Below are 27,961 nucleotides of genomic sequence, written 5' to 3' on the forward strand. Positions count from 1 at the left end.
ATATATGCGGAGCATGAGTTAATTTTATTTGTGGAAGGCTTATTAGAGACCGATCGTCGCATGCATGCTGACACGCTCTACTCCTCCCCCCTCCTGCTCCACAGCAGAAACTGAAGGTTTTGTTTTAACTAGTGGTGGGGAAGGAGCGGTTCGGTTCGGAGCAAGTACTATGACGTCATTACTCGGTTAAACCAAGTACAACTTCTTCTTTCTTAATCTGCTTACCCTCCAGGGTTGGTTTTTCCCTCAGACTCAGCGAGGGATCCCACGTCTACCGCCTCAAGGGCAGTGTCCTGAAGCGTGATACATTGGGTCAGGGGATACCAGTACCTCGTCCAGAGGGGCCTTGGTGGGGGATGGGAAGATTGGAAAGGATAGGCAAGGAAGAGGGAAGGAAGCGGCCATGGCCTTAAGTTAGGTACCATTTCGGCATTTGTCTAGAGAAGTGGGAAACCACGGAAAACCGCTTCCAGGATGGCTGAGGTGGGAATCAAATCCACCTCTACTCAATTGACCTCCCGAGGCTGGGTGGACCCCATTCCAGCCCTTGTGCCACTTTTCAAATTTCGTGGCAGAGCCGGGAATCGAACCCGGGCCTCCGGGGGTGGCAGCTAATCACACTAACCACTACACCACAGAGGCGGACTAAACTAAGTTCAATTTTATAGCGGTAAATTTAAACTTTATTTTGACCTCTAAGCTGCAGTTTACATTTATAAAGAAGATTATCTATTATTGTGGGGGTTGGGGGTTCGATTCCCTCCTCAGTCATCCTGGAAGTGGTTTTCCATGGTTTCCCACTTCTCCTCCAGGCAAATGCCGGGATGGTACCTAACTTAAGGCCACGGCCGCTTCCTTCCCTCTTCCTTATCTATCCCTTCCAAACTTCCCATCCCCCCACAAGGCCCCTGTTCACCATAGCAGGTCATCCTCCCCAGTTGTATCCGCCGACCGAGAGTCTGAAGCTCCAGGACACTGCCCTTGAGGCGGTAGAGGTGGGCTCCCTCGCTGAGTCCGAGGGAAAAACCGACCCTAGAGGATAAACAGATGAAGAAGAAGATCAATTATTATCAGTGGTACTACGCTCCGCACTTTCTATTATTGCTTATTTGCACAACTTTTATAATCTATATATATAAAATTGGATGGTGGTATATTTGACGTTAATAGACTCAAAAACTATTGGACCGATAATAGACTCAAAATCTATATATATAAAATTGGATGGTGGTATATTTGACGTTAATAGACTCAAAAACTACTGGACCGATTTCGCTGAAATTTTCACAATTTGTTCTTATTACATTTGAAAGGGATTATGAAGTGGTTTGAACGAAATCGGTAAGGTAGTTCTATTATTATGAGTAATTTTATTAAATTGCAAAGCCGTACCAAGACTGGATCGACTTGATGGACAGATTGTCGCTAGGCGACAGCAGCTTACGCTATATCATGACAGTCTGCTAAATGAAATGGCGTATGGCTTTTAGTGCCGGAAGTGCCCGAGGACATGTTCGGCTCGTCACGTGCAGGTCTGGTGATTTGACTCCCGTAGGCGACCTGCGCGTCGTGATGAGGATAATGTTTGCCGTATATAGGAGGATGAAAACACGCCGCATTGACTTACATACCTTTCTTGATAGGAGGTGCATTCTTATGCCTATTATTTTGAAATAGCAATCCAACATGCCGTGATCGAGATGTACTTTCGTGTCATAGTACCAACTTTGATAGGTCTGCCCATTTTGAAAAATGTAGCTGTGTATTAGACGTGTAAAATATTTAAGAAACTGTTAAAAATATAGAATATCAACAATGGAATGACAAGAGTTATCACCCCTCCTCCTAACGAAGAGCCACTGGGGGTTCGCAACGAGCAGAGGCGAGTGAGTCTATGTAATCTATAGGTCTATAGGTGGGTATGTATGTATTGCATTTCCTCCTAAACCACTCGAGCGATTTCAACCAAACTTGGTACACTTATGACTTAGTATCAGGAAACAAATCTCGTGGAGGAAAGACACCACAAGCACCCTTAAAGGAGGGCGGGGTGCTTGGGGGCCGAGTTAGAAAAATAATCGAAAATAGTGTTGAATTCATAGTTTTCGGGGTTGCTGAGATAAATAGTGACACTCCGGATTTTAAAGTCCAATTTCAGCCCCCTTTGGGGCGGGAACAAGGGGGAGTGAGAAATAATAATAATAATAATAATAATAATAATAATAATAATAATAATAATAATAATAATAATAATAATAATAATAATAATAATAATAATAATAATAAAATAGAAAATAGAGCCGAATTCATCATTTTCAGGGTGGCTAAAATGAATAGTGACACTCCGGAATTTGTTGAAGTCCAAGTTTATCATCCTTTGGGGTGGTGGGGACTAGAGGGGAATGATATATAAAAATAATCGGAAATAGTGTCGAATCCATAGTTTTCGGGATCGCTGAAATGAATAGTGACACTCCGGATGTCGTTTAAGTCCATGTTGAGCCCCAGTAAGCAGGGTTGTGAGAAGGGGTGAAGCAAAGTAAATGTGCAAATGACCGAGATTTTGGGTGTTTGTATGTATGTTCCAGCATAGGTGTCAACTAAACTTGGTACAAATATTATCTACAATCTAAAAGATACTGCGGGGACAAGACACCCCTAGAAGCTCTAGGGAAGGGGGCGAAATATAATTAAAACTAAAAACGGATATTAGTGTTGAATCCATAGTTTTCTGGACTACGGGAGAGATTTCAGCCAAACTTGGTACACTTATGACTTACTATCGTGAAACAAACTGCGAGGGGGTGTGGTAGACCTAGCACACATAGGGCTGGGGTGGGAAGGGCTGAGATGTAAAAATAATCGAAAATAGTGTGGAATAGTGAGACGAATATTGATACTCCGGGCGTCGTTCTGTGTATGTTTCTTCCAACATACCCCTCATACAAAATTGGTACACATATGACTTACTGTCTGAAAAATATACTATAGGGTAAAACACCAGTAGCACTCCTTGTGGAGGTGGTGAAATATAAAAATAAACGAAAATGACTGATATTAATGTTTACGAGTTCGCTGAGTTGAACTGTGACAGTCTGGATGGATAAGTCATACTTCACCGCAATTGGTATGGAGGTTGAGAAGGGGTGAAAATGAATGCTAAAATAACCGTCATATATGGATGTATGTGGGTATATTCCAAAATAGCTCTCAACAAAACTTGGTACATATATGACTTACCATCTGGAAAAAATAATACTATGGAGATAAAACACCAATCCCCGTTGGGGGTGGGGAATGGGAGGGTACGACATTTTCCATTATTTAAAAATAATAGAAAATAACCGATAGTAATGTCGAATTCATTGTTGTGACCCCCTAAATATCGTTTAAGTCGACGTTCAGCCTCCATTGGGACGGTACACTGGAAGGGGTTTTGTAGTGAATAGTATAAAATGGCCGAGATTAGTGTTGAATCCACTGCGTTTGGGGTCTCAAGGCTGATTGGTGAGTCTCAATGACAGTTGAAATCGTGTAGATCATATCTATACCGTGACTGATAAATACATGAAGTTATCACTTATTATCTTTTTTGAAAGGATCAAATATTTCCCAATCAATTCGAGCTTCCACAAGGATAAAATTTTACTCAAAAATGAAATCATTTAAAACTTGAAATCAAACACATATAAATAACTCTAAAACTATATAATAGATGGTAAAAATCCATATCCCAGAAAGGAATTCCATAAAAATTCACTTTATCATAACTAACTGGTGATACTAATCTTAAAAGTAAACATCGTAAACCAACCGGGCTACGCCGGGTAGTGCAGCTAGAGTAATATAAATTTAAAACGTAACATATCAAACAGTGTACCGGTACTTACAAATCTGTGCTTAATGTGAGACATATCAAGTAGACATAAATAAAGAAATAAACATACAAATGAATAAATGGAGAAAATAAATATTAATGCATATGGATAAGCGTACCGTGTTCCATAATGTGATAACTGACGAAACAAAATCTAGTTCTTTGAAATGTGCCTAAACTCATATAGTGTAATGTCAAACATTTCATTGATGACTATATAGTAAGGTGTTAAATGACAAATCTGTTAAGATAACATCAGTAATGGAAATAAGTTAAGTATACAAATGAACTCAATTCTTCAACTTGTGACAAGCATTAGAACCAGACACAACATGTTGTACACAGACAGTATGGGAAGTACCGTTAGTGTTCTGTATTGCATGGAACAGGTGTTATATAGGAGGAATTTCTATTCAGGAATATCACAGTTTCCGCTCGTTTTGCAGAAAGCAACGACTTTCGGTCTGAAAGAACTTGTCCAGCACATGAAAACACCTCCTATGCGGGCACAGATGTAGTAGGTATGCTAAGGTACGCAAGAGCAAGTTCACTTAAGAGTCAATGAATATTGAATTTTTACCACCGCATTGTAATCGAAATCGACTTTAAACTTATTAGGTCGTGTTACGTACATTTACCACGTGCTGAAGAGATGTTAAGTGCAGAAAAAATGGCCAACCGGACACCAGTGGGATCCGAACCCACAACCTCCCGCTTTCGCGTTGATAGCTCTACTAATTGAGCTATGGTGGCTTAGCTCATATTTGTTCTGTTGGAAATTATCTAAACTACATGTCTGACTCTATGCTCTGTCCTCTACAACCGTCAGTGACTGCATGTCTTCGCATACAAAAGTAGCCAAACTCCTATCCCAACTTATTTTTGCCTGCACTGTCTCTTCCTACGTAGGGATGGAATTACTTGTATCTTGTACCATATCCTAACGATGCGCCCGTTTTATGTGATTCCATAAATGTGACGTTCTTCCACCTGTACAATAGACTTGACTGCAAATTTTACAAGTAGCGGATTTTCTACCTGGACTGCTAGTAAAATACTGCCGTGCTTGGGAAGACATTCGTGGCATTATTGCTTCTTTCTTACTACAAATATCGATAGAAAATATAGCGCAACAACTTTAAACAAATATATACTTATAAGTAGGGCTCGGATGTTTAGGAAAAATAATATTTTTTCTTTGTGTCTATTCTCTTGCCTGATTGTATTTTGGTGCAAATCGGGTGATTATCGTCACAATTAAGCTATTTTTATTTGCCATATAAATGCATATTTTGGCTATTTTTTGTCGTAAGATCATATTTTGAGCTATTTTCATAGAAACGTCATATTTGTCATATTTTGGCAGTCTGACGACAGCTGTAGCTATGCAAATCGTGTTCACAAAACTGCTTCTCGGTATCGCATCTGCAGTTGATACAAGTGGAATACCGTTTGTAAAGAATGAAGGCCCTAGACTTCACTCCACCTTTTACATGATTTAAATATGCACCAATAACCTTGTGACGTAGAAACGAGCTTCTCTTCTTACAAGAATGTGTTAAGTGATAACCGGAGTTCTTTCACGCCTGACGATTTGAAGATGAATCTTGTCATACACTTCAGTTCTACCCGCGGAGAAGAATGAAAAAGATATGTCAGTTTGCACTGAAGGCCCTGCTGCCCTACCATAATGTATTGAAAGACATCTACTTAATTCGTTTCCTGATGCTCAATTTAAACTTTAACGCATTTAATAACATTAATAATGAAATCTGGGCTTGAACGTTCCAAAATATTTAAAAAATAGATTGATTTCTAGTTTTCTCGTATTTTAAACCACCACTACAGGGTGCAAACATGTTTTGACTTTTAAAATGTTGTTTGAGCTGGTAATCTTATCGAACCTAGTACCGGTACTTTATAGCTATGTATTCACAAATGTTCGATAAGTGAATCAAGGACAAGACTGTGAATAGCTGCTAAACATGTATATTCAGAAAATTCATGTGAAAGTAAGAATAAAGAATTTAGCTAACTAATATGTATTGATGGAATTGCCCTTTCGATTTATTTATTAAAAATGTCCACATTTAGGTTAATCATTTTCGTGTCATATTTTGTAATTTTTACGTCATGTTTCTCCATTTTTGGGATCATATTTCGTCACTTTTGAGGTTATATTTGCTTACTTATTTGGGCTATTGTTAGGTCTTCAACATCCGAGGCCTACTTATAAGGAAACAAATAGAACAGACTTCTCAGTCTGGAGTCTGAACAACAGCACAGTGGTGTTGCGAGTGTAGCCTGGCTGGAAGATTTACTGAAGCACCCGCAGCGACGGAGTATTCGAGTTGAATCGGTGCTCTACTGTGACGTCACGTAACCTCAAGAACCGAGTTACTCTACAGTTCTACTCGCACCGTCTCCACCACTAGTTTTAACGAACGTTATTTGCTTTACGTCCCACTAACTACTTTCACGGTTTTCGGAGACGCCGAGGTGCCGGAATTTTGTCTCGCAGGAGTTCTTTTACGTGCCAGTAAGTCTATCGACACGAGGCTGACGTATTTGAGCACCTTCAAATACCACCGGACTGAGCCAGGATCGAACCTGCCAAGTTGGGGTCAGAAGGCCAGGGCTTTGTTTTGGTCATTCAATATCATATCATAGCCACTCTCAACTATCAGAAATTTATTTTGAAGGATCCAACCATTTCATCGCTACCGAACAGGTTAGCGCAATGCATTATGGCACGACCAGTTGTGGTTGCTAGCTACTCGGGAGACAGATGGGTGCGAATTCCCCGTCGGCCATCTCCGAAATAGTTTTGCGTAGTTTCCCCGATTTCAACTCCAGGCAAATGCTGGGTTGGTACCTTTCTCAAGGCCACAGCCGTTTCCTTCCCATTCCTAGCCTGTACATTACACATTCACTCACAGACAACACACTCATTCAGCGGCACATGTAGCTCACTCCCATGAAGTTTACTGGGAAAAAGCAACCATAGAATTGGCACTCACGTTACTAAAAGCCATGTGCAAAAATAAATAAATAAATAAATAAATAAATAAATAAATAAATAAATAAATAAATAAATAAATAAATAAATAAATAAATAAATAAATAAATAAATAAATAAATAAATAAATAAATAACACCGCTGTTCCGTCCGACTCGTTGGCTGAATGGTCAGCGTACTGGCCTTCGGTTCAGAGTGTCCCGGGTTCGATTCTCAGCCGGGTCGGGGATTTTAACTTTGATTGGTTAATTCCAGTGGCCCAGGGGCTGGGTGCTTGTGCTGTCCCCAACATCCCTGCAACTCAAACACCACACATAATACTATCCTCTCCCACAATAACACGCAGTTACCTACACATGGCAGATGCCACGCACCGTCATCGGAGGGTCTGCCTTACAAGGGCTGCACCCGGCTAGAAATAGCCACACGGTGTTATACCGCTGTTCCAGGTCAACAGTAAGCATTCAACACATTATATCAAGGCAGCCCACATCTAGGGAACTCAGACTACAAATATACAACACGACAAAATAGCAAAAGTCATCCTCCAAAAATCTTGCCCTCCAGTGTAAACTTCTTCCAATACACACTGAAAACAGTGCTTAAAAACTCAGGGTACAAACTCATTTGGAACAAAGATGTTATAACAGACGTCACAATCTGTAACAGCAGATCAGATATCATATTTGTTGAGAAGGTTAGGAAGACTGCACTTCTCACGGAGATAACCTGCTCAAACACTTGCAGTCTGCAGACAACAATAGGAACAAAGATATCACAGTACACGGAAGTAACAATAGAAATATAAGGCATGTGGAAAATTCACTCTGTAAACACACTTCCAATAGTTTTAATAATAATAGTAATAATAATGGTTTTATGTCACACTACCTACACTTTTGTGGATTTTCTGCCGAGGTACAGGAATTTCGTCCCGTAGGAGTTCTTTTCCCTGCCAGTAAATCTAGCGAGATGAGGCTGACGTATTTGAGCACCAGACTGAGCCAGGTTCGAACCTGCCAGGTTGGGCTCAGAAAGCCAGCACTCTACCGCCTGAGCTCCAATAGTATATCATGTAGGGCCTACTGGTATCATTCCCATACTCAATTTACAGCCGTCCACTTATATAAAGCTTCAAAAGGCCTGTCACATTGAGAGGAAGTTCCTAGGCACGAGTTCTCTTCATCAGAAGTCTCATCACGAGGATCTAGTGCAGGTACGCCATACTCATCGTATCTAGGCTATAGGGCCAATTCGACTGATATAACTTTAATTCCAAGGACCGCGCAGCAAAATGAAAACACTAAATATTAGAGTTTTCCGTATTTCTTTTAAAGGACGTTAATATAGGATAACCGAGTGAGTTGGCCGTGCAGTTAGGGCCGCGCAGCCGTGTGCTTGCATTACGGAGATGGCGGGTTCGAATCCTACCGTCGGCAGCTCTGAAGACGGTTTCCCATTGTTTACCATTTTCACATCAGAAAAATGCTTGAACTATACCTTAATGAAAACCCATCAATGCCCAGAGAATATTTTTTCAGGTTTTCTTGTACTTTGTTCAACAATACATCTATAACAAATCCTTGAGGCAGGGGCGTAGCCAGGGGGGGGGGTTACTGGGGGTTAGAACCCCCCCCCCATGGAACTTTCACAAAAAGAAAATAAATATAAACTGACAGTTAACAATAAACTAAATAAACATTGGTTAAAATAGATAGATAATAGATAATAGAAAATAGAAAATAGATAATGTCTATTAACTGTTGGAATATGCAAAGTCAGTATGGAGGTGATTCAGTGTCTGCATGACTGCCGCGCCGGCCCTTTGGTCGTAGTGTGTGTGTATTTCGAAACACCGCCGGCTCAATCAGCTGTCTCGATGCCTCGACACCACAACGTTTCGTGTACCGTGTGTCGCGTGAACAGAAGCTCAGTCCTTCCGTACATGTCAACTACATCGATGCTTTGAAACAGAAAAGATTTTTGAAACGGTGACGGTGGTTTGTTTATCTTCTCGCCTCAATAGAAACACTCCGATTGACATTGTCCTGAAGTTGAACTGACACTCGTTAATTGACGCTTCATATTCCGCACCGCAAGTCAAGTTACTAAAAGAACAATGTACTCCGCATTGTAAGGTATTTGTTGTACATAGAAAAAGGACATTATTGTTCTCAAAGCAGGGTCATACTATGCTCCCATTTGTCAAGTGCAAACGTTTCGAAAATTATGTTTTTAAACTTCAAATTGAACTAGATTTTAAAGCTGGATTAGGCCAAATCTGTTACTGTACGACCAACCAGATGAAGTAGACAGAGAAAAGAAGTATATATACCTGCCTACAGAGCCATATAACAACAATAAATACGAGCTTGACGACGTAGAAGTGAGGGGTCTCATGATCGGTGCAAGAGGGACAATCCCTAAGAAGACGAGTTTCAACATCAGTACCAAGGACCTCAAAGCGCTCAGGGATTCTCTTCTGACACTCATTCAGACACCACTTATATTCGCCAGACAAAGATCATGGATTTATCATTTACAAAAAAATCCTTATATTTAACGAAGTTGTTATAGTGTATTCTTTGTCTTTACGCAGCCACCAAGTGGATTTTGAAAATAAAATAAAAATAATACCGATATTCGACTCTTCTTAGATGAATTACTCATTTTATAATCATTCAAGTTAGTTCACTTAGTTGTTAACTATTTTACCATGCTTTCGTAACTACATGGTTACATGTACGTAAAACCGAGCGAGTTGGCCGTATAGTCAGCTGTGATCTTGCATTCGGGAGATAGTGGGTTTGAACCCCACTGTCGGCAGCTCTGAAAATGGGTTTCCATGGTTTCCCATTTTCACACCAGGCAAATACTGAGGCTGTACCTTAATTAAGGCCATGGTTGCTTCCCTGTCCTATCTACGTATCTACCTATCTACGTCGGTGCGACGAAAAGTAAATTGTAAGAAGAACATGAAAAAGGAAATTGAAGACAACAGAAAGAAGATTATTTCTATTATAGAAACTATCATTTTGTGTGGCCGCCAAGGTTTACCCCTTAGAGGACATAGAGACGATGGACCCATTATATTGAATGATGAAGAGCCTACTGAAAATGATGGAAATTTTAGTACTTTCCTTCATTTTCTTGCAAGAAATGGGGATGAGGATTTAAAAACTCATTTGCTTACAAGCAGCCGCAATGCTATGTACATTAGCCCACAAACTCAAAACGAGATCATTCACGTATGCAATTACTTTATTGTTGAAAACATCGTGCGCAGAGTGAACAGATCACAGTGTTTCACTATAATGGCCGATGAGACAAGTGACATTTCTGGAATGGAACAAATGTCACGTTGTGTTCGGTATGTCAACCCTGACTATCAGACACTCAGGGAGGACTTCCTCCAGTTTGTACCGATCACTGACGCCTCTGGAAGAGGTTTGGCTGCCAAAATAATTGATGTGCTTAAGAAGATAGGAGTCAACTTAAATTATTTAAGAGGACAAGGATATGATGGAACTAACGCTATGAGTAGGCAGTTTAATGGCGTCCAAGCGATAATAAGAGAGACCTACCCGTTGGCTTTGTACGTGCACTGCAGTTCACATGTTCTCAATCTTGCTATAACCCATGCATGCTCAATCCAAGGAATCAGAAACTGTTTGGGTACTGTGGGGAATATTTGTTCATTTCTTAGTTTTCCTAAAAGGTTAAATGCATTTAAAGAATCGATAGATGCCACTGTTCCTGAAAGTGACAAAACGAGGCTTAAAGCATTGTGTCTAACAAGATGGGTGGAGCGCCATGACTCAATTGCAGTATTTCTAGAATTGTTTGATGCCGTCGTTGCAGTTCTTGAAAATATAGTACAATGGAATAATAAAGAAGCCTGCACTAATGCTCTACATATACTAAATCAAGTATTTAATGTAAGTGCTCTTCTTAGCAGATTTTTTCAAAGTGAAGAGTTGGACATTGCAAAAGCATTTTCATATGCTAATGTTATGGAGGACAGAATTATCAAGATCAGAGGAAACGCAGAAGAGGAGTTCATAAACATATTTATGCAAGCAAGCAAGAAAGCTTATCAATTGGACACACAAATTACCATTCCTCGTATAGCAAAGTGCCAAAGGTAATGAAGGTATCGGCCAAAGGAACACAAGGGCCACGAAGGGCGTGAAAATGAAAGACTCCCTAGCCCTCGCAAACCTAATAGCGTCGGGGTCGGAAAAGAACAAGAGTTGACCAAGAGAGGTCGGATAGGATAGATGAAAGTGAGAAGCCTGGCACAAGTAAGTGGAAGCAATGCCAGGACTCAGCTATGGGCCCCGTGGTCGCCAACCCACGCTCCAAAGTTCAGAGCCCTTGGGGCGTATCCTTGTGACAGTCATACACGCGCGTACCAGACACGCACAAGCAGTTTCATTATGTTATATCTTAATTTTGTAACTGTAACCCCCCCCCCCCCATTGGGCGATCCTGGCTACGCTACTGCCTTGAGGCAAGGGTATAAACACACTGAATATTTCAATTTTAAGGACCATTTTTTGGCGTGTGATATATCATACTCTGAGCAGTAGGGAGTAACATATTACACCACCATATTTATGATTTACTAAGAACGAAAATAATTTTTTGCAACATAAATTAACACTAAAAACAGAATACTGGTGTTATAGATGGAATTTAAATAATGGAGAACCCTTTGGGGCAAGGAATACTCGCGGGGAAAGTCCCTAATTCTCACCTATCATATGATGTGTTAGCATTATCTGAAATTCTGAAGCCTACTGTTGTTTTGTAATACAACGAAACCGTAACCACAAAAAATATTGTATTATTTGTTTTCATGATTCTCTCCATCACTATTTAGTAATCACTTCTTCATATGGAACTGAACAAAGCACTTTTTCGGATGAAGTCCAAAATTGCACTTGATGCATTCGAACTTGACACATTTCCCACAACCGGGCGAGTTGGCCGTGCGGTTAGGGGCCCGTGGCTGTGAGCTTGCATCCGGAAGATAGTGGGTTCGAATCCCACTGTCGGCAGCCTTGAAGATGGTTTTCCGTGGTTCCCATTTTCACACCAGGCAAATGCTGGGGCTGTACCTTAATTAAGGCCACGGCCGCTTCCTTCCAACTCCTAGGCCTTTCCTATCCCATCGTCGCCATAAGACCTATTTGTGTCGGCGCGACGTAAAGCCCCTAGCAAAAAACAAAAAAAAAGCCATTACCGGTACTATGCGTCTTGTAAATTCCAGTGTAGGCATATCCTCAATCCAGCTATACAAGAGCCAGGCGTTGACTACTTCACTATTGATACAGAATCTTATGTGTGGCTAGTACCATTTCTTGCTTCTAATTTTCAGTCGGTGTGCTACTCTCAACTTGTCAGAAATATCAACACCACCCATATGGCCATTGTATTCCTGTGTCAAAGTTGGCTGTGGTACATACTTGTGTTTCCTTTCCTGACGAATCCACCGTCGACACTGGCCTTCCCCAAGTACTGCAGCCTCTTCAATGTTAGTTGCCATGCTAACTTGGCTGTTGTCATGCCATCTGATCAAAGTAAGCGAACTTTGTTCGTTTTATATGGCATGAAATGTTCCTCTTGGCTGTTTTTTCCAAGTCTCTGAGGGGTGCTTTCTCAATCCGGCCGGTTCTTATTGTTCCTATACATTTTATCCCTTTCATTGCCAGATTTTTATTCCCTGACGCACTCGTATATGGTTCAAATTTCAACAGGTAGCCTTCTGAGGTAGCAAGACACCATATCATATCGGCTTCCTTATAATGAACTGCTTGGCACAGTGGCGGTATAATAAGGCTGGCCTCGTCAAGCGAAAACTTATCCCCTAGAGGAGCAGCACTCTCTTGAAATTTCTCGTTGACTTGTTCCACTTGTGGCCTTATCTTGTAAATACGATCTGTGGTTTCATAATTCGAGTTGTCATTCAAATGAAAACAATTATGAATGAATTCAAATCTGTTCCTTGTCATTGCGGAAGGAACGAGAGCATTGTGAGAATCTGCACGGGTTTCCCAAAACATTCGTCTGTGCGTAACAGGAACATAACCAGATGAAAGCAAAATACCAAAGTATCTGAAGATATCATCAGGGGAACACTCTTGAATGCATGATGGTTCTGGCACATTTCTTTGTAAACTTTACTGACTTCTTAAGCTCCTTGTTTACCCAATTTCTTACTTTACTTACTTTCTTCTGTGACTTCCTGGGTTTATTCCATTCAGAAGATACATCAAAGAATTCTGCAGTTGTAGGAGCCTTCTGTAGTGGTATGTGATTCTCATCAACTGCAGTAAATAATCTCTCAGAATTTTCAGAAATGCATATATCGAGTCTCTCTTCCAAGCCACGTGGAGTTTTCTTTACACCTCTGACCTCAATTTCCTGTCTTAGTACACCTTTCGCTACGTCCCAAGCTGCAGCACACTCATCGTCATCATCACTAGGCCCATCATCTTAATCACTGTCATTGCCATCAACAGCTCCCGTGAGCACTAATTCTTATTTCATATGCTTCTGAAAAGGGGTCATCATCACCATTATAATTTTATAAGCTGTTTAGAATGTTCAGAATGACCTCCCCATCTGTTATTGTATTGTATCTGGAATTGACAAATTTTCATCTTGTGAATGCCCAGCGTATGATATTTCACACGTTAAAAGATATTTGTGTTTGAATGCCATCTCGATCAGTGAAGATAGTAACTATCATACGAGGTCAAATCCTCATACTATTGCCGTAACAATTATACCGTAATATTATTAATTTTTCATAACTCAGTTCCACAATAATTATAAATACTCACCGGCGCGTCATTCTTGTCAGCCTGCTGCTCTACCCACACTTTCTTGCCAACTATCGTCGTAACTGGAGGAAAACGATAATGCCATTAGCTAGGAAACATTATTGGCGTCCCTGACACACTAAATGATGGCTTTAACAATTCCAAAACACTTACGGTAACGGAGATAGAACGTAATTTGGAAAGCTTGTTTTGCGTATATCATACGGTGGACATTAGTGGGTTTTAAGGCCACGGCCGCTACCTTCCCAATCCTAGTTGTTTCCCATCCGTCCGTCGCCGAAAACCTCGATGAATTAGTGCGACGTTAAACCAGTACCAAAAAAAATGGATATATAATGTATCATGTGGACAAAAAATCACACAATATGGAATAAAAAATTACAGCTGTATAATTATCATTATTAAAGTTTCGCTACATGCCTCTAACAAACTACACATTTTATATAATTGGAATTGTTTGGAAGACAGGATAAACACTTACTATTGTTGTTTACTTGAAATTTAACACTATTTCTTTCCTTTCGCAATCAGTGTTTCAATATCAGGCACTTGATTTTGTGATGATACCACTTTGAAGACGGACGATACATGTTGTGCTACCAGTTTTGATCTGTGAGCAGTTTTGTTTGACTTCGTCAGTAAAAATAACTGTTCAAAGACGTAGGTAGATCCAAACATTGCTAGTAGTCTCACGGCGAACTCGCGCACTATTAAGAAGATTGAAGACAAGAATTCTTAAATTCAAAATTCAGAGGGTAGTTTAAATATAAAATATTAATTTTGGGGATTAGTGAAAAGAATTTTTCTTTCCTCTGAGTTTTAGAAGAAAATCTTAATATTGGTTTACAATACCAGTGTTTTTATTAAACTACTAAAACAATGGTAATAAATATAAGTTGAGTTGTCTTGATTCTAGTATTTTTAATAGGAGTGTGAACTTTTTGTTCTAAACGTAAGCATTTATTGTCTATATTGTTGAGTTTGGAATTTATTGTGTTGAGTTTATTTGGGTTACTTTATTCATATTTAAATTTTTTGATTATGAATTGTATTTTAGTATAGTTTTTTAACATTTTCTGTTTGTGAAGGGGCTTTAGGATTATCTGTGTTGGTTTCTATAATTCGAACTCATGGTAATGATTTTTTCAAACATTTAGAGTATTACAATGTTAAAGTTTATATTTATGATCGTATTTTTAATCCCCCTATGTTTTTAGTTGATTATTGATGGGTGGTTCAGTCTTTGATATATTTTATAACTTTTATATTTTTTATGGGTTGCATCTTATCAGGCGATTTTGGTAATTTAAGCTATTGTTTTGGAGGAGATATTTTATCTTATGGACTAATTTTATTAAGATTTTGAATTTGTGCACTGATGATTACGGCTAGAGAGACGGTTTATCGAGTTAAATTTTATAATCAATTATTTCAAATTTATGTTTTGTTTTTATTATTGATATTATATTGTACTTTTAGAAGAATAAGTATATTTTCTTTTTATTTATTTTTTGAAAGTAGATTAATCCCTACTTTGTTTTTGATTTTAGGTTGAGGGTATCAACCTGAACGGCTACAAGCTGGGGTATATTTATTGTTTTATACTTTATTAGCTTCCCTACCTTTATTAGTAGGATTGTTTAATGTGTATAGAATTTATGGTAATTTGGATTTAAGCTTATTGAGAAATGTAAGTTTGTTTAATGTTATGTTTTACTTTGTTTTAATTTTGGCTTTTTTAGTAAAAATTCCGATATTTATTGTTCATTTATGATTACCAAAAGCACATGTGAAAGCCCCAGTATCCGGATCTATAATTTTGGCAGGTGTATTATTAAAGTTAGGAGGATATGGATTGTTACGTGTTTATTCAATAATTGTTTCTTTGGGATTAAAGTATAATTACGTTTGAGTTGCCATTAGTTTAGTTGGGGGTGTATTAGTTAGTTTAGTATGTTTATATCAAACGGATTTAAAGGCTTTAATTGCTTATTCTTCGGTTTCTCATATAGGGATTGTCCTAGGAGGTTTAATAACATTAAGAGTTTGAGGGTTTAGAGGAAGTTACACACTTATAATCGCTCATGGATTATGTTCTTCTGGTCTATTTGCATTAGCTAATATTACGTATGAGCGTCTAGGAAGACGAAGAATGCTAGTAAGTAAGGGTTTAATGAATTTTATGCCTTCAATGGCTATGTGGTGATTTCACCTTAGTTCTTCTAATATGGCTGCGCCCGCTTCTCTAAACTTAATGAGTGAGATTAGTCTATTTAATAGATTGGTTGCTTGATCATGAGTGTCTATGGTTATATTAATATTATTATCATTTTTTAGAGCAGTGTATACTTTATATTTATATGCTTATAGTAAACATGGTATAATATATTCTGGAATTTACTCTTGTTCTTCCAGCGGCTATAGTCGTGAATTTATTTTACTTCTGCTTCATTGATTACCATTATATATTTTAGTATTAAAGGGAGATTTATGTATATTGTGATCGTGTTTAAATAGTTTAAAGTAAAATGTTGGTTTGTGATACCAGTGATGTAGGTGACTACTTTAAACCATTTTATGGTCATTGTCTATTTGTTTTTTAAGTTTTTTATTTTTGTTTATTGAAGCAATAATTTTGATAATTATATGATTCTATTTATTATATACGATTTAGTGATTTTTATTGAATGAGAAGTGTTAAATTTGAATAGAAGTTCAATTGTTATAACCTTTTTGTTTGATTGAATATCACTTTTATTTATAGGGTTTGTATTGTTTATTTCAGCTTTAGTAATTTTTTATAGAGATGAATATATACATGGTGATTTGACTATCAATCGATTTATTATTTTGGTATTAATATTTGTATTATCAATAATATTCTTGATTATTAGACCAAATTTAATTAGAATCTTATTAGGCTGAGATGGATTAGGACTTGTTTCTTATTGCTTAGTTATTTATTACCAAAATGTTAAATCTTATAATGCGGGTTTATTGACAGCTTTATCTAATAGGATTGGGGATGTAGCACTACTCATAGCTATTGCGTGAATAATAGCATATGGGAGTTGAAATTATGTGTATTACTTGGATTTTGGTAAGGATTCTTTTATTATAATATTAATTAGTACTATAGTGGTATTAGCTGCTATAAGTAAGAGAGCTCAAATTCCCTTTTCTTCTTGATTACCAGCAGCTATAGCAGCCCCGACACCTGTATCAGCTTTAGTACATTCATCAACATTGGTTACGACAGGGGTTTATCTGTTGATTCGATTTAATAGATCATTTGTGGATACTTGATTATCTAAGTTTTTATTACTTATAGGTGGTCTTACTATATTTATGGCGGACTTAGGAGCTAACTTCGAATTTGATTTAAAGAAGATTATTGCTTTATCAACTTAAAGACAGTTAGGTTTGATGATAAGAATCTTAGCTATGGGTTTTCCTAAATTAGCTTTTTTTCATCTTTTAACACATGCATTATTTAAGGCCCTTTTATTTATATGTGCTGGTTCATTAATTCATAATATGAAGGATTCCCAAGATATTCGGTTCATAGGGAATATTTGTAGTCAAATGCCACTGACGGCTGTTTGTTTTAATATTTCTAATCTAGCGCTTTGTGGTATACCTTTTTCAGCTGGATTTTATTCCAAGGATTTAATTTTAGAAATTGTTAGATTATCTTATATTAATACGTTTAGTTTTTTTATATTTTTTCTCTACAGGTTTGACTGTATGTTATTCTTTACGATTAGTATATTATTCAATAACAGGTGAATTTAATTCCACATCATTTCATCCATTAAATTATGAAGGATGAATTATATTAAAGAGAATATTAGTGTTGGTCCTAATAGCAATTTTAGGGGGGTGTATATTAAGTTGAGTTATATTTCCATCACCTTCTATGATTTGTTTACCAACCACTTTAAAATTGTTAGCTTTGATTTTAAGAGTATTGGGGGGTTGATTTGGATATGAGGTATCTAAGTTTTCTTTGTCTTATAACTTATTATCACTAAAGACATTTATGATATCTAATTTTTTAGGATCAATATGGTTTATGCCTTTTATTAGAACATATGGAGTAAGTTATCTACCTTTATTTTTAGGGAAACAAGTTTTTAAAACTATGGATCAAGGCTGGAGTGAGGATTGAGGTGGCCAGATAATCTATAAACAATCTATTCGATATTCTCAGATAATTCAGAATTGGCAGAATAATAGAATTAAGATTTATTTAATTAGTTTTGTCTTATGGATGATTATGTTGATTATGTTGATTTTATACTTAAATAGCTTATGTAGAGCACGACACTGAAGATGTTGGGGAAGTTATTAACTTTTAAGTATTTATAAATATAGTGTTATATTATTTATACAATGAAAATGTATTGTTTTATTTTAAACTATATAAATGGAGAAATGTTAATGGAATTAAACCATTAAAATAAAAAGTTAGCAGCTTTAATTTGATAAACACATTTCTTTAATTGGAAATAAATTTCAATAATATTATTAACAGTAATATACCTCTACTTTGGTTTCAATTAAGATAAATAAGGATGTAAACATCTAAGATCAGGTCGAAACTGATTGCAATTTATCGCTTCTTATTTAAGGTAGATTGAGAAATCAATACTTTTTGAGTGCAAATCAAATGTTATAGTTAACTACAACCCTAATATGCTCATTCTAGGGCCCCTTGGTTTCATTCGTGATATAATCCTAATAATAGGATTAGTAGAAATATTGTACTAATAACTGATCATGATAAAATATTTGATCAATTTATAATAATGATAACAGGAAGAAGTAAAGCAATTTCTACATCAAAAGTAAGGAAAATTACAGCAATTAAGAAGAATCGTAAGGAAAAAGGGAGCCGGGCTGAGCTTTTAGGGTCAAATCCACACTCAAAAGGGGAAGCTTTTTCTCGGTCAAATAAGAATTAATTTTAGGTATTTCAACCCAATGAAATTGTTTTTCAATACAGTAAAGTAAACTCGTGTCCTCATCCCGCGGTGATGCAGCTCTTTCCAGGCACATCACCATTGGAGGTAAGCTGCATGTACCATTTCAGCCACATACCAGCCCTCCTACCATTCTTAAATTTCTGGCAGTACCAGGAATCGAACCCGGGTCCCCTAGGACGGCAGCTAATAACACTAACCGTTACGCTACGGAGGCGAGTGTCACATACGTTGTGAGATGAGTATAAGTTGAATTTGTACGTTGCTACCTGCCTTCTGAATATCAAAGGAGAAACAAAGAGAAATATTCTCTAGACAATTGGAAATCTTTTTATTTTATACAATCATTTTATTTTTTGCTAGTTGCTTTACGTCGCACCGACACAGATAGGTCTTATGGCGACGATGGGATAGGAAAGGCCTAGGAGTTGGAAGGAAACGGCCGTGGCCTTAATTAAGGTACAGCCTCAGCATTTGCCTGGTGTGAAAATGGGAAACCACGGAAAACCATCTTCAGGGCTGCCGACAGTGGGGCTCGAACCCACGATCTCCCGGATGCAAGCTCACAGCCGCGCCCGGTATCATATTAAAGTTATAATTATTTAAATTCAAAAGTGAGCGGGAGCTGTATTTCACAAGCGTGTGACATGCCTGATCTTGTGATTAGCGGGAGACAGTAACGAATAAGTCAGTGAAGCCCTAGCCCAAGTGCATGTATGTATAAATCTATTATACCCATGTAAGTTGTCTGTGATGGATGACTCCATGCTAGATTTACAATTTGCTTCACGACGCAGAGAGGTCTTATGGCAACAATGGGATAGGAAGTGGCCGTGGGCCTTCTCACCCTAACTTGGCAGGTTCGATCCTGGCTCAATCCTGTGATATTTGAATGTGCTCAAATATGTCAGCCTCGTGTCGGTAGATACAGTGGCGCGTAAAATAACTCCTACGGGACAAAATACCGGCACCTCGGCGTCTCCGAAAACCATAAAAGTAGTTCGTGGGACGTAAAGCAAATAGCATTATTAAAAATAAGTGGCCTGGCCTTGATTAAGGTGTGCCTGGTGTGGAAATTGGAAACCACGGAAAACTATCTTCAGGGATGCCGACAGAGGGGTTCGAACCTACTCTCCCCGAATGCAAGCTCACAGCCGGGAGATCCTAAACGCACGGCTAATTCGCTCGGTATCGGTTTAATCCGTGAATTAATAATGTTTCTGGTTCTACGTCCCACTAACTACTTTAACGGTTTTCAGAGACATTGAGGTGCTGAATTTTGTACAACAGTACAATCGTGGTCTTCTGAGCCCAAGTTGGTGGGTTCGATCCTGTCTCAGTGCGGCGGTATTTGGAGGTGCTCAAGTACGCCAATAAAATAACTCTTGCGAGACAAAGTTTCGACACTTCGGTGTATTCAAAAAATATAACAAGTAGTGAGACGTAAAACAAAGACTATTATATCTATATCTACATAAATAAAGTTGTAGGGGGTCCACTGTCTGTAATTTCTTTTGTTTTGCCAATTTTTCAGATATTCATCCGTTTTAGGTCAACTCAAGACCGAATAGGTGGTTTTTACTTTTTGTATCTGTCTGTTTGTCTGTTCCACCATCACGTCGAAACGGCTGGATAGATCTCAACCAAACTTCATATTTAGAGTATACTCATCCCGAGGAAGGTTTCGATATGCATATAATTTTAAAATCTTTGAATAGACGGGGGAATATAGGAAAACCAGAACGGTTTTCCTCCATTTTCTCTTATACTATTGATTTTCTGTAAACTCCATGGACCGTACGTGAAACGTCTCTTCATTATAAACAACTTTCGTTATGTTCATAATTTACCTTACTCTTCACATGACGGAGAAATTTACTATTTTCGGCGGGTATCATGCTCTGCATCGACAGACCGACAACGAACCTACAGGTTACCATAGCAACGTCTCTAACTGCTTGCCAGCAGGGAAGTAGCGTATTGCCATTTTCCTCATCATGCTTTTAAATTCGTGGTTGTTCCTTGAGTAGAAGGCAAGAGAGGCGTCAATCGGCCTATCTGCGGGATATTGGCGGAATATCGTTGGAGGTTATAACCGCCTTCGAATAGATTAAGTAATAACACCATTAGTAATCTTCTTATCTGTTTACCTAAGAATCACTGCGTCTAAATTTCTCCTCTGTTACCGCTTTATTTTATCCATAACTCACACCAGTATAATTTATTGAGGGGCATTTGATTTTCCAATACATTCACTTGGCATTTACATATTTGTCGTTATCCGGCTGTCTTCAGTTATAATCCATTTTCTATTAATTTCAACTTTCTTAACTATTATTTTCTTCCTTAACTAGGCCTACTCCGTATGTACGCGAGAGCTACAGTAGAATCTACTGGATATATTTCCACCAAACTTCATATTTAGAATCCACCTGTCCTTGTGTAGGTTTTAATGAAAATATTGTTTATAAATTCCTGTACTGACTGGGGGTTTATACGAAACCGAAACCGTGATTTTGCTCTCCCACAAAATATACACAACCAAACTTAATGGAAATCTACCTGCCTTAATGGAAATTAATTTCTAAACCTTTTTTCTCATGTGCATCATTTCGATACGAGGATTAATAAGGGAGATATCATTAACGGACCGTTTTGCGGTACAAGTCCCATCGGACCTCAAGAGCGGGTGCGTGTAAAGCGTATTTCTTACAACTTGAAAACTACTGAATATATTCGAGCCAAACTTTATATTTAGCATCCACCTGTCCAAAGGTAGGTTTTAAAGGTCATTAACATTTCATGTTCCCGGAATGGACTGGTGGTTTATAGGGAATCGAAATGGTGATTTTACTCTTCCACAGTATATACAGTACAAGACCAACCTGACTGGAAATCGACCAAACGTGATGACATTCCATCTCTAAAACTTTTTTCATGTGCATTTTTTCGTCAGGAGGATTAATAAGGGAGATATCACGAATGGTCAGTTTTGCAGGTTAAGTCCAGCGACATAGCCCAAAAGTGTTGTACGTGGAGCTGATTCTTTATCTATCTATATAAATAAACTCTTAACGACTGTGTGCCTGTACATTGACTATTTTGGCGAAATTTTCGCACACATACCCGTTTAAGGGGTAATAATGACCATCTGCACAATTTTTTGGTTTAGTTTCCTGAAAGTCCTAATTTTTATCCTCCTCGCCCAAAATACAGATTGCGGCATAATCTGCCAGACGAAAAAGAAAATTGAAATTTGACAAAATTATACGTTTTAGCCTGTAACGGACGGAAAACTTCCAAGGTCTTTAAATTGTTCACTTTTTATCCCCGAGGAATATCGAAATATGGAGGCAATTTTAATGATGGTGCAGACCTTCGGAAAGTCCTATCACATAACGGATTGCACAATCTCCGTTCAATTTGGAATAATCTACAACCTTGGTCTTATGACTTTTTGTCGTATCTGTATCCCTTTTATGTTTGATTTTTCCCTATTAATCGATGTTAAGTAAAATTGGACTTTTTACATGCATAATTCATACTTTCAATCACTTATAGGAAATATAGAATCATCAAATTCTTCACGAAAATTGGCCCACCCAGTAGCCATATGTGAGCCAAATGCTATGTATGTAGCTGTCACATAATTATCCGAAAAGTAATGCAATGTGAGATAATCTTACAAGAACTTTACCCTGTTCAACGTTTCTAACTCAATCTGACCCAAGAATAGATGAGATATCGGAGGACCAACCATTTATGCCGCTAAATCCGGCGTCTTATGGTACAATCCTTTGTCGATATGGCGTACGTTCAGCAGCAGTTAATCTGTAAATGAAAGTCTGCAATATTGTAGACACGCATATACTTTCGTATGTCGATCTATATATATTCACTGATGTCGATTTGTAGCGATCGAGAAAGGGTGTGTCCGCTATTGTAATCAGTACTCCCCACACCGACTTTAACTGGCAGTAGGAATGGGGTCTTTCTCCAAATCCTGTGTAACTGGCATTAGTAAGGAAGACCTACCATTGTAGTTCACTTCTCGATTTGACTTGAAGAAGGCAAGGGAGCATGCAGTTTTGTTTAAAACTCCCCTACCCGATTGTGTTTGGAAGTAGGCAAGGGTGCCCGCAATTATAAACAAATGTCCTCATCTAAAATATGACTGGCATTAGGCATAGTGGCCTGCTACTTTGATGGAAACTCACCAACTTGGTGTGACTGGTAGTAAGCTGGCTGGCAGTAGGAAAAGGGGCTGACATTATAATGATAACTGCACAACTCAATTTCGACTGATAGTGGGGTAGTTGCCTGCCATTATAATAAAAACTCCTCAACTGTTATCTGTCTGGAAGTAGGAAAGGGGGCCTGCCATTGTAACGAAAACTCCCCAAATCGATTGTGACCGCGCAGTAGGCAATGGGATCTGCAATTATAATGTAAACTTTCCAACTCGATTGTGAATGGCAGTAGGCAAGTGAGCCTGCCGTTATATCACAAATACGTAACAAACACTTTACATTGGAAACAGCGTATGTGGACCTCCCCATGCTGTTTCTCGGATAACGCTAAGGGACATGGAATTTTAAAACAATCTTATTTACTGCTCGTACAGTATTTACTTCGATATTCGAATACAATGTAGAATACCGTAGCGAAGCACGGGTACATTTGCTAGTATTAAAATAGTTTAATAAAAACAGTTTTGGCAAATCCGTCCGTCCGTTCTACTGGACTGATTTGCTTTTGTTTTATTCTCTCCGGAATTACCTGCCAGTGAATCATAAGACATTGATAGGTCTCTGTTCAGCCAACTTTGAGTAATCATAAAATCAAATCATTAATGATCACTTCAATAATTGCAGGCGAAGGCTTACCCTACCCGCAATACATTCTGTACTTGGCAGGTTGCTAAGCGACGAACACTTTCATTAATATTCTGTGATTTTCATCCTTAGTAATGTGACTGCATGCAGCCATGTCTGATTACTACCTGTCAAACCAGATATTATACATTACCTCTGATCATTGAAGAATATTATTCTGCGCTATAAACTTTTTGATTCTCTGACCTTCACCAGCTTCTAAATATACTCAACAGATGACAGACTTTCCTAAAATCTTATATGCTGCTAATAGAAAACATCAACGTACGTAGAGACGGGAAGGTCTCTAGTCGACTAGCCTTCTGCATGGCCATTGTCAATAATAAAGCGCAGGGACAACCTCTTGAAAATGTGCGTGTCTACTTATCCTAACCAGTATTTAGTCACGGCCAATTGTATGTGGCACTATCTCGGGAAAGAACGTTGAGAAATGTTAAAATCCAGATACGCTCGAATGGTCGAAGCACAGTGAATACTGTATGGAAAGAAATGTTATAAACTACATTACTAATGAATCAGTTATTACGTACCGGTATTAAATGTTCATAAAATCATTGGAAAGGGCGGGTAAAACAATACGACTGCGAACGAGTTACCTGATCTGTTTATAACGAATGCTGCGGATCCACTAGTTACAATATATTATTATTAGGAAAGTCCGGCTCCATGGTTAGCGTGCTGGCCTTTGGTCACAGCGGTCCCGGATTCGATTCCCAACAAGGTCGGAAATTTTAACCATCATTGGTTAATTTCGGGGGGCTGCGTGTATGTGCCGTCTTCATCATCATCATCACTTTATCCTCATTACGACGCGCAGGTCACCTACGGGAGTCAAATCAAAAGACCTGTACCTGGCGAGCCGAACATGTCCTCGGACACTCCTGGCACTAAAAGCCATACGCCATTTCATTTTTCATTATTAGGAAATGGCCGGTTAAATTTATAAGAAGTAATTTATGCAACAACTGTTTCCGAATGTTTTGGAAGGTGCTGTGATCCTGCTTATCATCCTAATAAGTTAAAACCTTTGAGCTCCAGCTGTCACTCTGTCGGTTTTCTCCGTCCTCTTGGGTAGTCTGAATTCTACAGATGTCATGTGGACGGCCTGATATAATGCGTACGTTGAGAGAGCTGACCTCAGAGTGATAACTGGATCTTAAAAATTTCAACTTATGAGGATGGTAAGCCGGAAACAAGTTTGCCTATATCCTTTTGTCAGCCCTGAGTACTGCTATTGCTAGTAGAGTGGAACTAACGAAATGAAGATATCCTGCACGTTGCCTCACCCCTGTGTGTGTTGGGTTGCCTATGTGATGCGCCTCGATATAGTAGGTGAGTGCCAAATAACGGCTAATAATTCGCTCAGCGTGGTAAAAGAGGTTTCGAAAGCCACATGAAATGGCAGACTGAAATATAGAAAAGGGACAGGTTCAGGAATTATCCGACTCTTAAAGTACGTCTACATGACGATATGATTCCCTTAGACGGGGTCGGTAATGAGGTGAGATGAAATTATATGGCAGATTTTTACGGCTGGATGTTCTTCCTGTCGCCAACCACAGTGAGAAGCATTTTTTTTTTTTTTTTTTTTTTACATTTTGCTTTACGTCGCACCTACACAGATAGGTCTTGTGGATACGATGGTATAAGAAAGCTCTAGGAGTGGGAAGGAAGTGGTCGAGGCTTGAATTAAGGTACAGCCTCAGCATTTGACTAGTGTGAAAATTGGAAACCGTGGAAAATCATTTTCAGGGTTGCCAACGGTGAGGGTCAAACCACTATCTCCAGAATGCAAGCACACAGCCCGCGCTTCGGTTTCACAGCTCCTGCTTGTAGTCCATCTTGTCCATTTAGATTTCTGATTTACAACTGTATGATCATACGAGCATATAAGTAAAGGTGGCAACAACGTTTATTTCGGAACTCGAACCTGAATCGCTGTTTGTACCCTCTTTAATGAGCATGACGCGGTCTAAAGAGTGGAGTTCTAAAGCAGACCCTACACGGTCAGTAATACTGATCAGTAATACTGAGTCAATAATACTGACAGTACGCTTCAATATTGTAGCGACCTTACACGATCATTATTACTGTCAATATTTTGGTCAGTACCAGTGCACTAGCTTACCATTGCGGCATTCTCACTTTACAAATAAAGTCAATAATCGTCACTACGGAATGAGATTTTTAACAGGCAATTGTGGTATTCTATCAAAATGGATCGTAAAAGACGAAACGCAGTTTAAACGTAAACGATGGTTAAAGATTGGCTTAGGAAAAGAGAAGGGTATTCTCACATGAAGTGTTGAGGGAAACACAATATACCGAAGCAGAAGATTATCAGAACTATCTCCGAATGCGTGAGGGTACTTTTGCAAAATTACTACGAATGGTAGAGCGTTTTGTAATAAGGTAAAATACAAACATGCGGTGCTGTTTATCGGTGGCAGAGAGATTAGTGGTCACAGTGAGGTATCTTGCAACTCGTATAAATGTTGAAGATTTAAAGTTTTCCAGTTTCCATCAGTACAGCAGTTGTGGAAACATGTAAAGCATTGTGTTACGTTTATTCTGACAGCGTTTCATATAGCTCGATAAACTTTTGCAATAGGCCTACTTGACGGTTCCACAAGCACCTCTACTCGGCCTTGCTGAGAAACGCATTTGTCGTCCACCGCTGCTCCGTTGATACTGACAGAAATAATGACAAGCGCACTCACACGGTCAGTATAACTGTCAGTATCCCCACCACTCTACAGTACTGACGCTCGCAGATCAGGAAATCCGGATCTGCTTCAGTACTGGCCTTCATTCCATCATTCCAGTCCACACGCGATCAGTATTACTGTCAGTACTTTTCGGTACTGACAGTTTTATTGACCGTGTAGGGTCTGCTTAAGGAGTGTTCCATTTTTCCTACTTCTCGCGACCATCCTTCACCTCGATTGAACTTGGGAAAGGGAGGGCAATGTCGTTGTTTACAGCCAGTTCCTGCCCAACACTCACCTGCTTGTTCTCTTCCTCGCGGGCCAGCTTCTACCATTCTATGACCACCGCTGTGTCGAGACTCTGGTTCTCGGTCTGGAACACAAGAAATTAAAAGAACCATATTACAGGGGTCAGTGATATGTACATACAGTTTTATTTAGGAAGAATAATTTAGGCAGTGCATTATGTGAAGTGGTAACAACAACTAGAGGGCCCGCGCTGCTCCGCAACATTTGTTATACATAGGTCAGATAACGTGTCTTGATATGTAATTGCTCTAAGTGCTACCCGGAATGTTTACTTTTAGGACTTGTATTAGACCTACCTGTTAATTACATATCAAGTGAATTTTTAATGTGACAACTGATATTTTACTAACTTTAAAATTATTGTTGTATGTTTAATTTAAAGTTTTAGATAATTTTGTGTTTCACGTGAAACTGTGTCCATGTTGCAGCCCAGATTGTCTAGGAAATAGTTATTCCTTTCAAATACATAAGAAAAATAAGTGATAACTGTATGTATTGTTGGAAGATCAGAATAATGCACATGCCCGGTGAGGCACGGAGCGAAGGGGTTTTCACCAGCAGAGCCAGTGACGCAATGGTTACCATAGCAACTTCGCTACTACCCAGGGCATAAGAAAAATAAGTGATAACTGTATGTATTGTTAGGAGATCAGAAGAATGCACATGCCCGGTGAGGCACGGGGCGAAGGGGTTTTCACCAGCAGTGCCAGTGACTCAATGGTTATCATAACAACTCCGCTACTACCCAGGTGACTTCTACTGGAAGCTCTTTTCTCTTGTCAGTTGCAATCCAGCAAACTGCAAAGTGTGAGTCAATGTTTTCGTGTAGCAGATAAGAGCCGGTCTGTCTGGGCAGAACAGGAAATTCGTGCTTGCAGGCCACATTCCTCATTCTTGCATTCTTCTCATCTCTATTTACGCGTCACGCTATAGATATAAAATACACTGTACCAATCGTCATTAGGACTGTCACCAGTCAGCGTAGCAAATGCGAAAACTGGTGTTTCAACGCAAATCTCGGTCATTTTAAAAAAATTCTTTTTCACCCCTTCTGGAGGCTGAACTTGGACTTAAAACACCATTCACAGTATCATAATTAATTTCAGCGACCGCGAATAGTATAGCATGGATTCGACACTAATATTGGCAGTTTCCGATTATTTTATATTACCGGGCGAATTGGCCGTGCGGTCAGGGGCGCACGGCTGTGAGCTTGCGTCTGGAAGATAGTGGGTTCGAATCCACTGTCGGCAGCCCTGAATATGGTTTTCCGTGGTTTCCAATTTTCACACCAGGCAAATTTAATGCTGGGGCTGT

The 27,961-nt window shown here is 38.8% G+C and overlaps 1 protein-coding gene across 1 annotated transcript in view; it reads right to left on the reverse strand.

The window, feature by feature from the left end:
* LOC136857951 (synaptic vesicle glycoprotein 2B) overlaps nt 1-27,961 on the reverse strand; it is a 383,254-nt gene that overhangs the window by 134,281 nt on the left and 221,012 nt on the right. Inside the window, exon 2 of the mRNA XM_067137082.2 lies at nt 26,634-26,708. Within this exon, the coding sequence (XP_066993183.1) occupies nt 26,634-26,670 (37 nt within the window). The 5' untranslated portion in view covers nt 26,671-26,708. The remainder of the gene's footprint in view (nt 1-26,633; nt 26,709-27,961) is intronic.

Source organism: Anabrus simplex, chromosome 1, assembly GCF_040414725.1.
Source record: "Anabrus simplex isolate iqAnaSimp1 chromosome 1, ASM4041472v1, whole genome shotgun sequence".
Taxonomy (NCBI): Eukaryota; Metazoa; Arthropoda; class Insecta; order Orthoptera; family Tettigoniidae; genus Anabrus; species Anabrus simplex.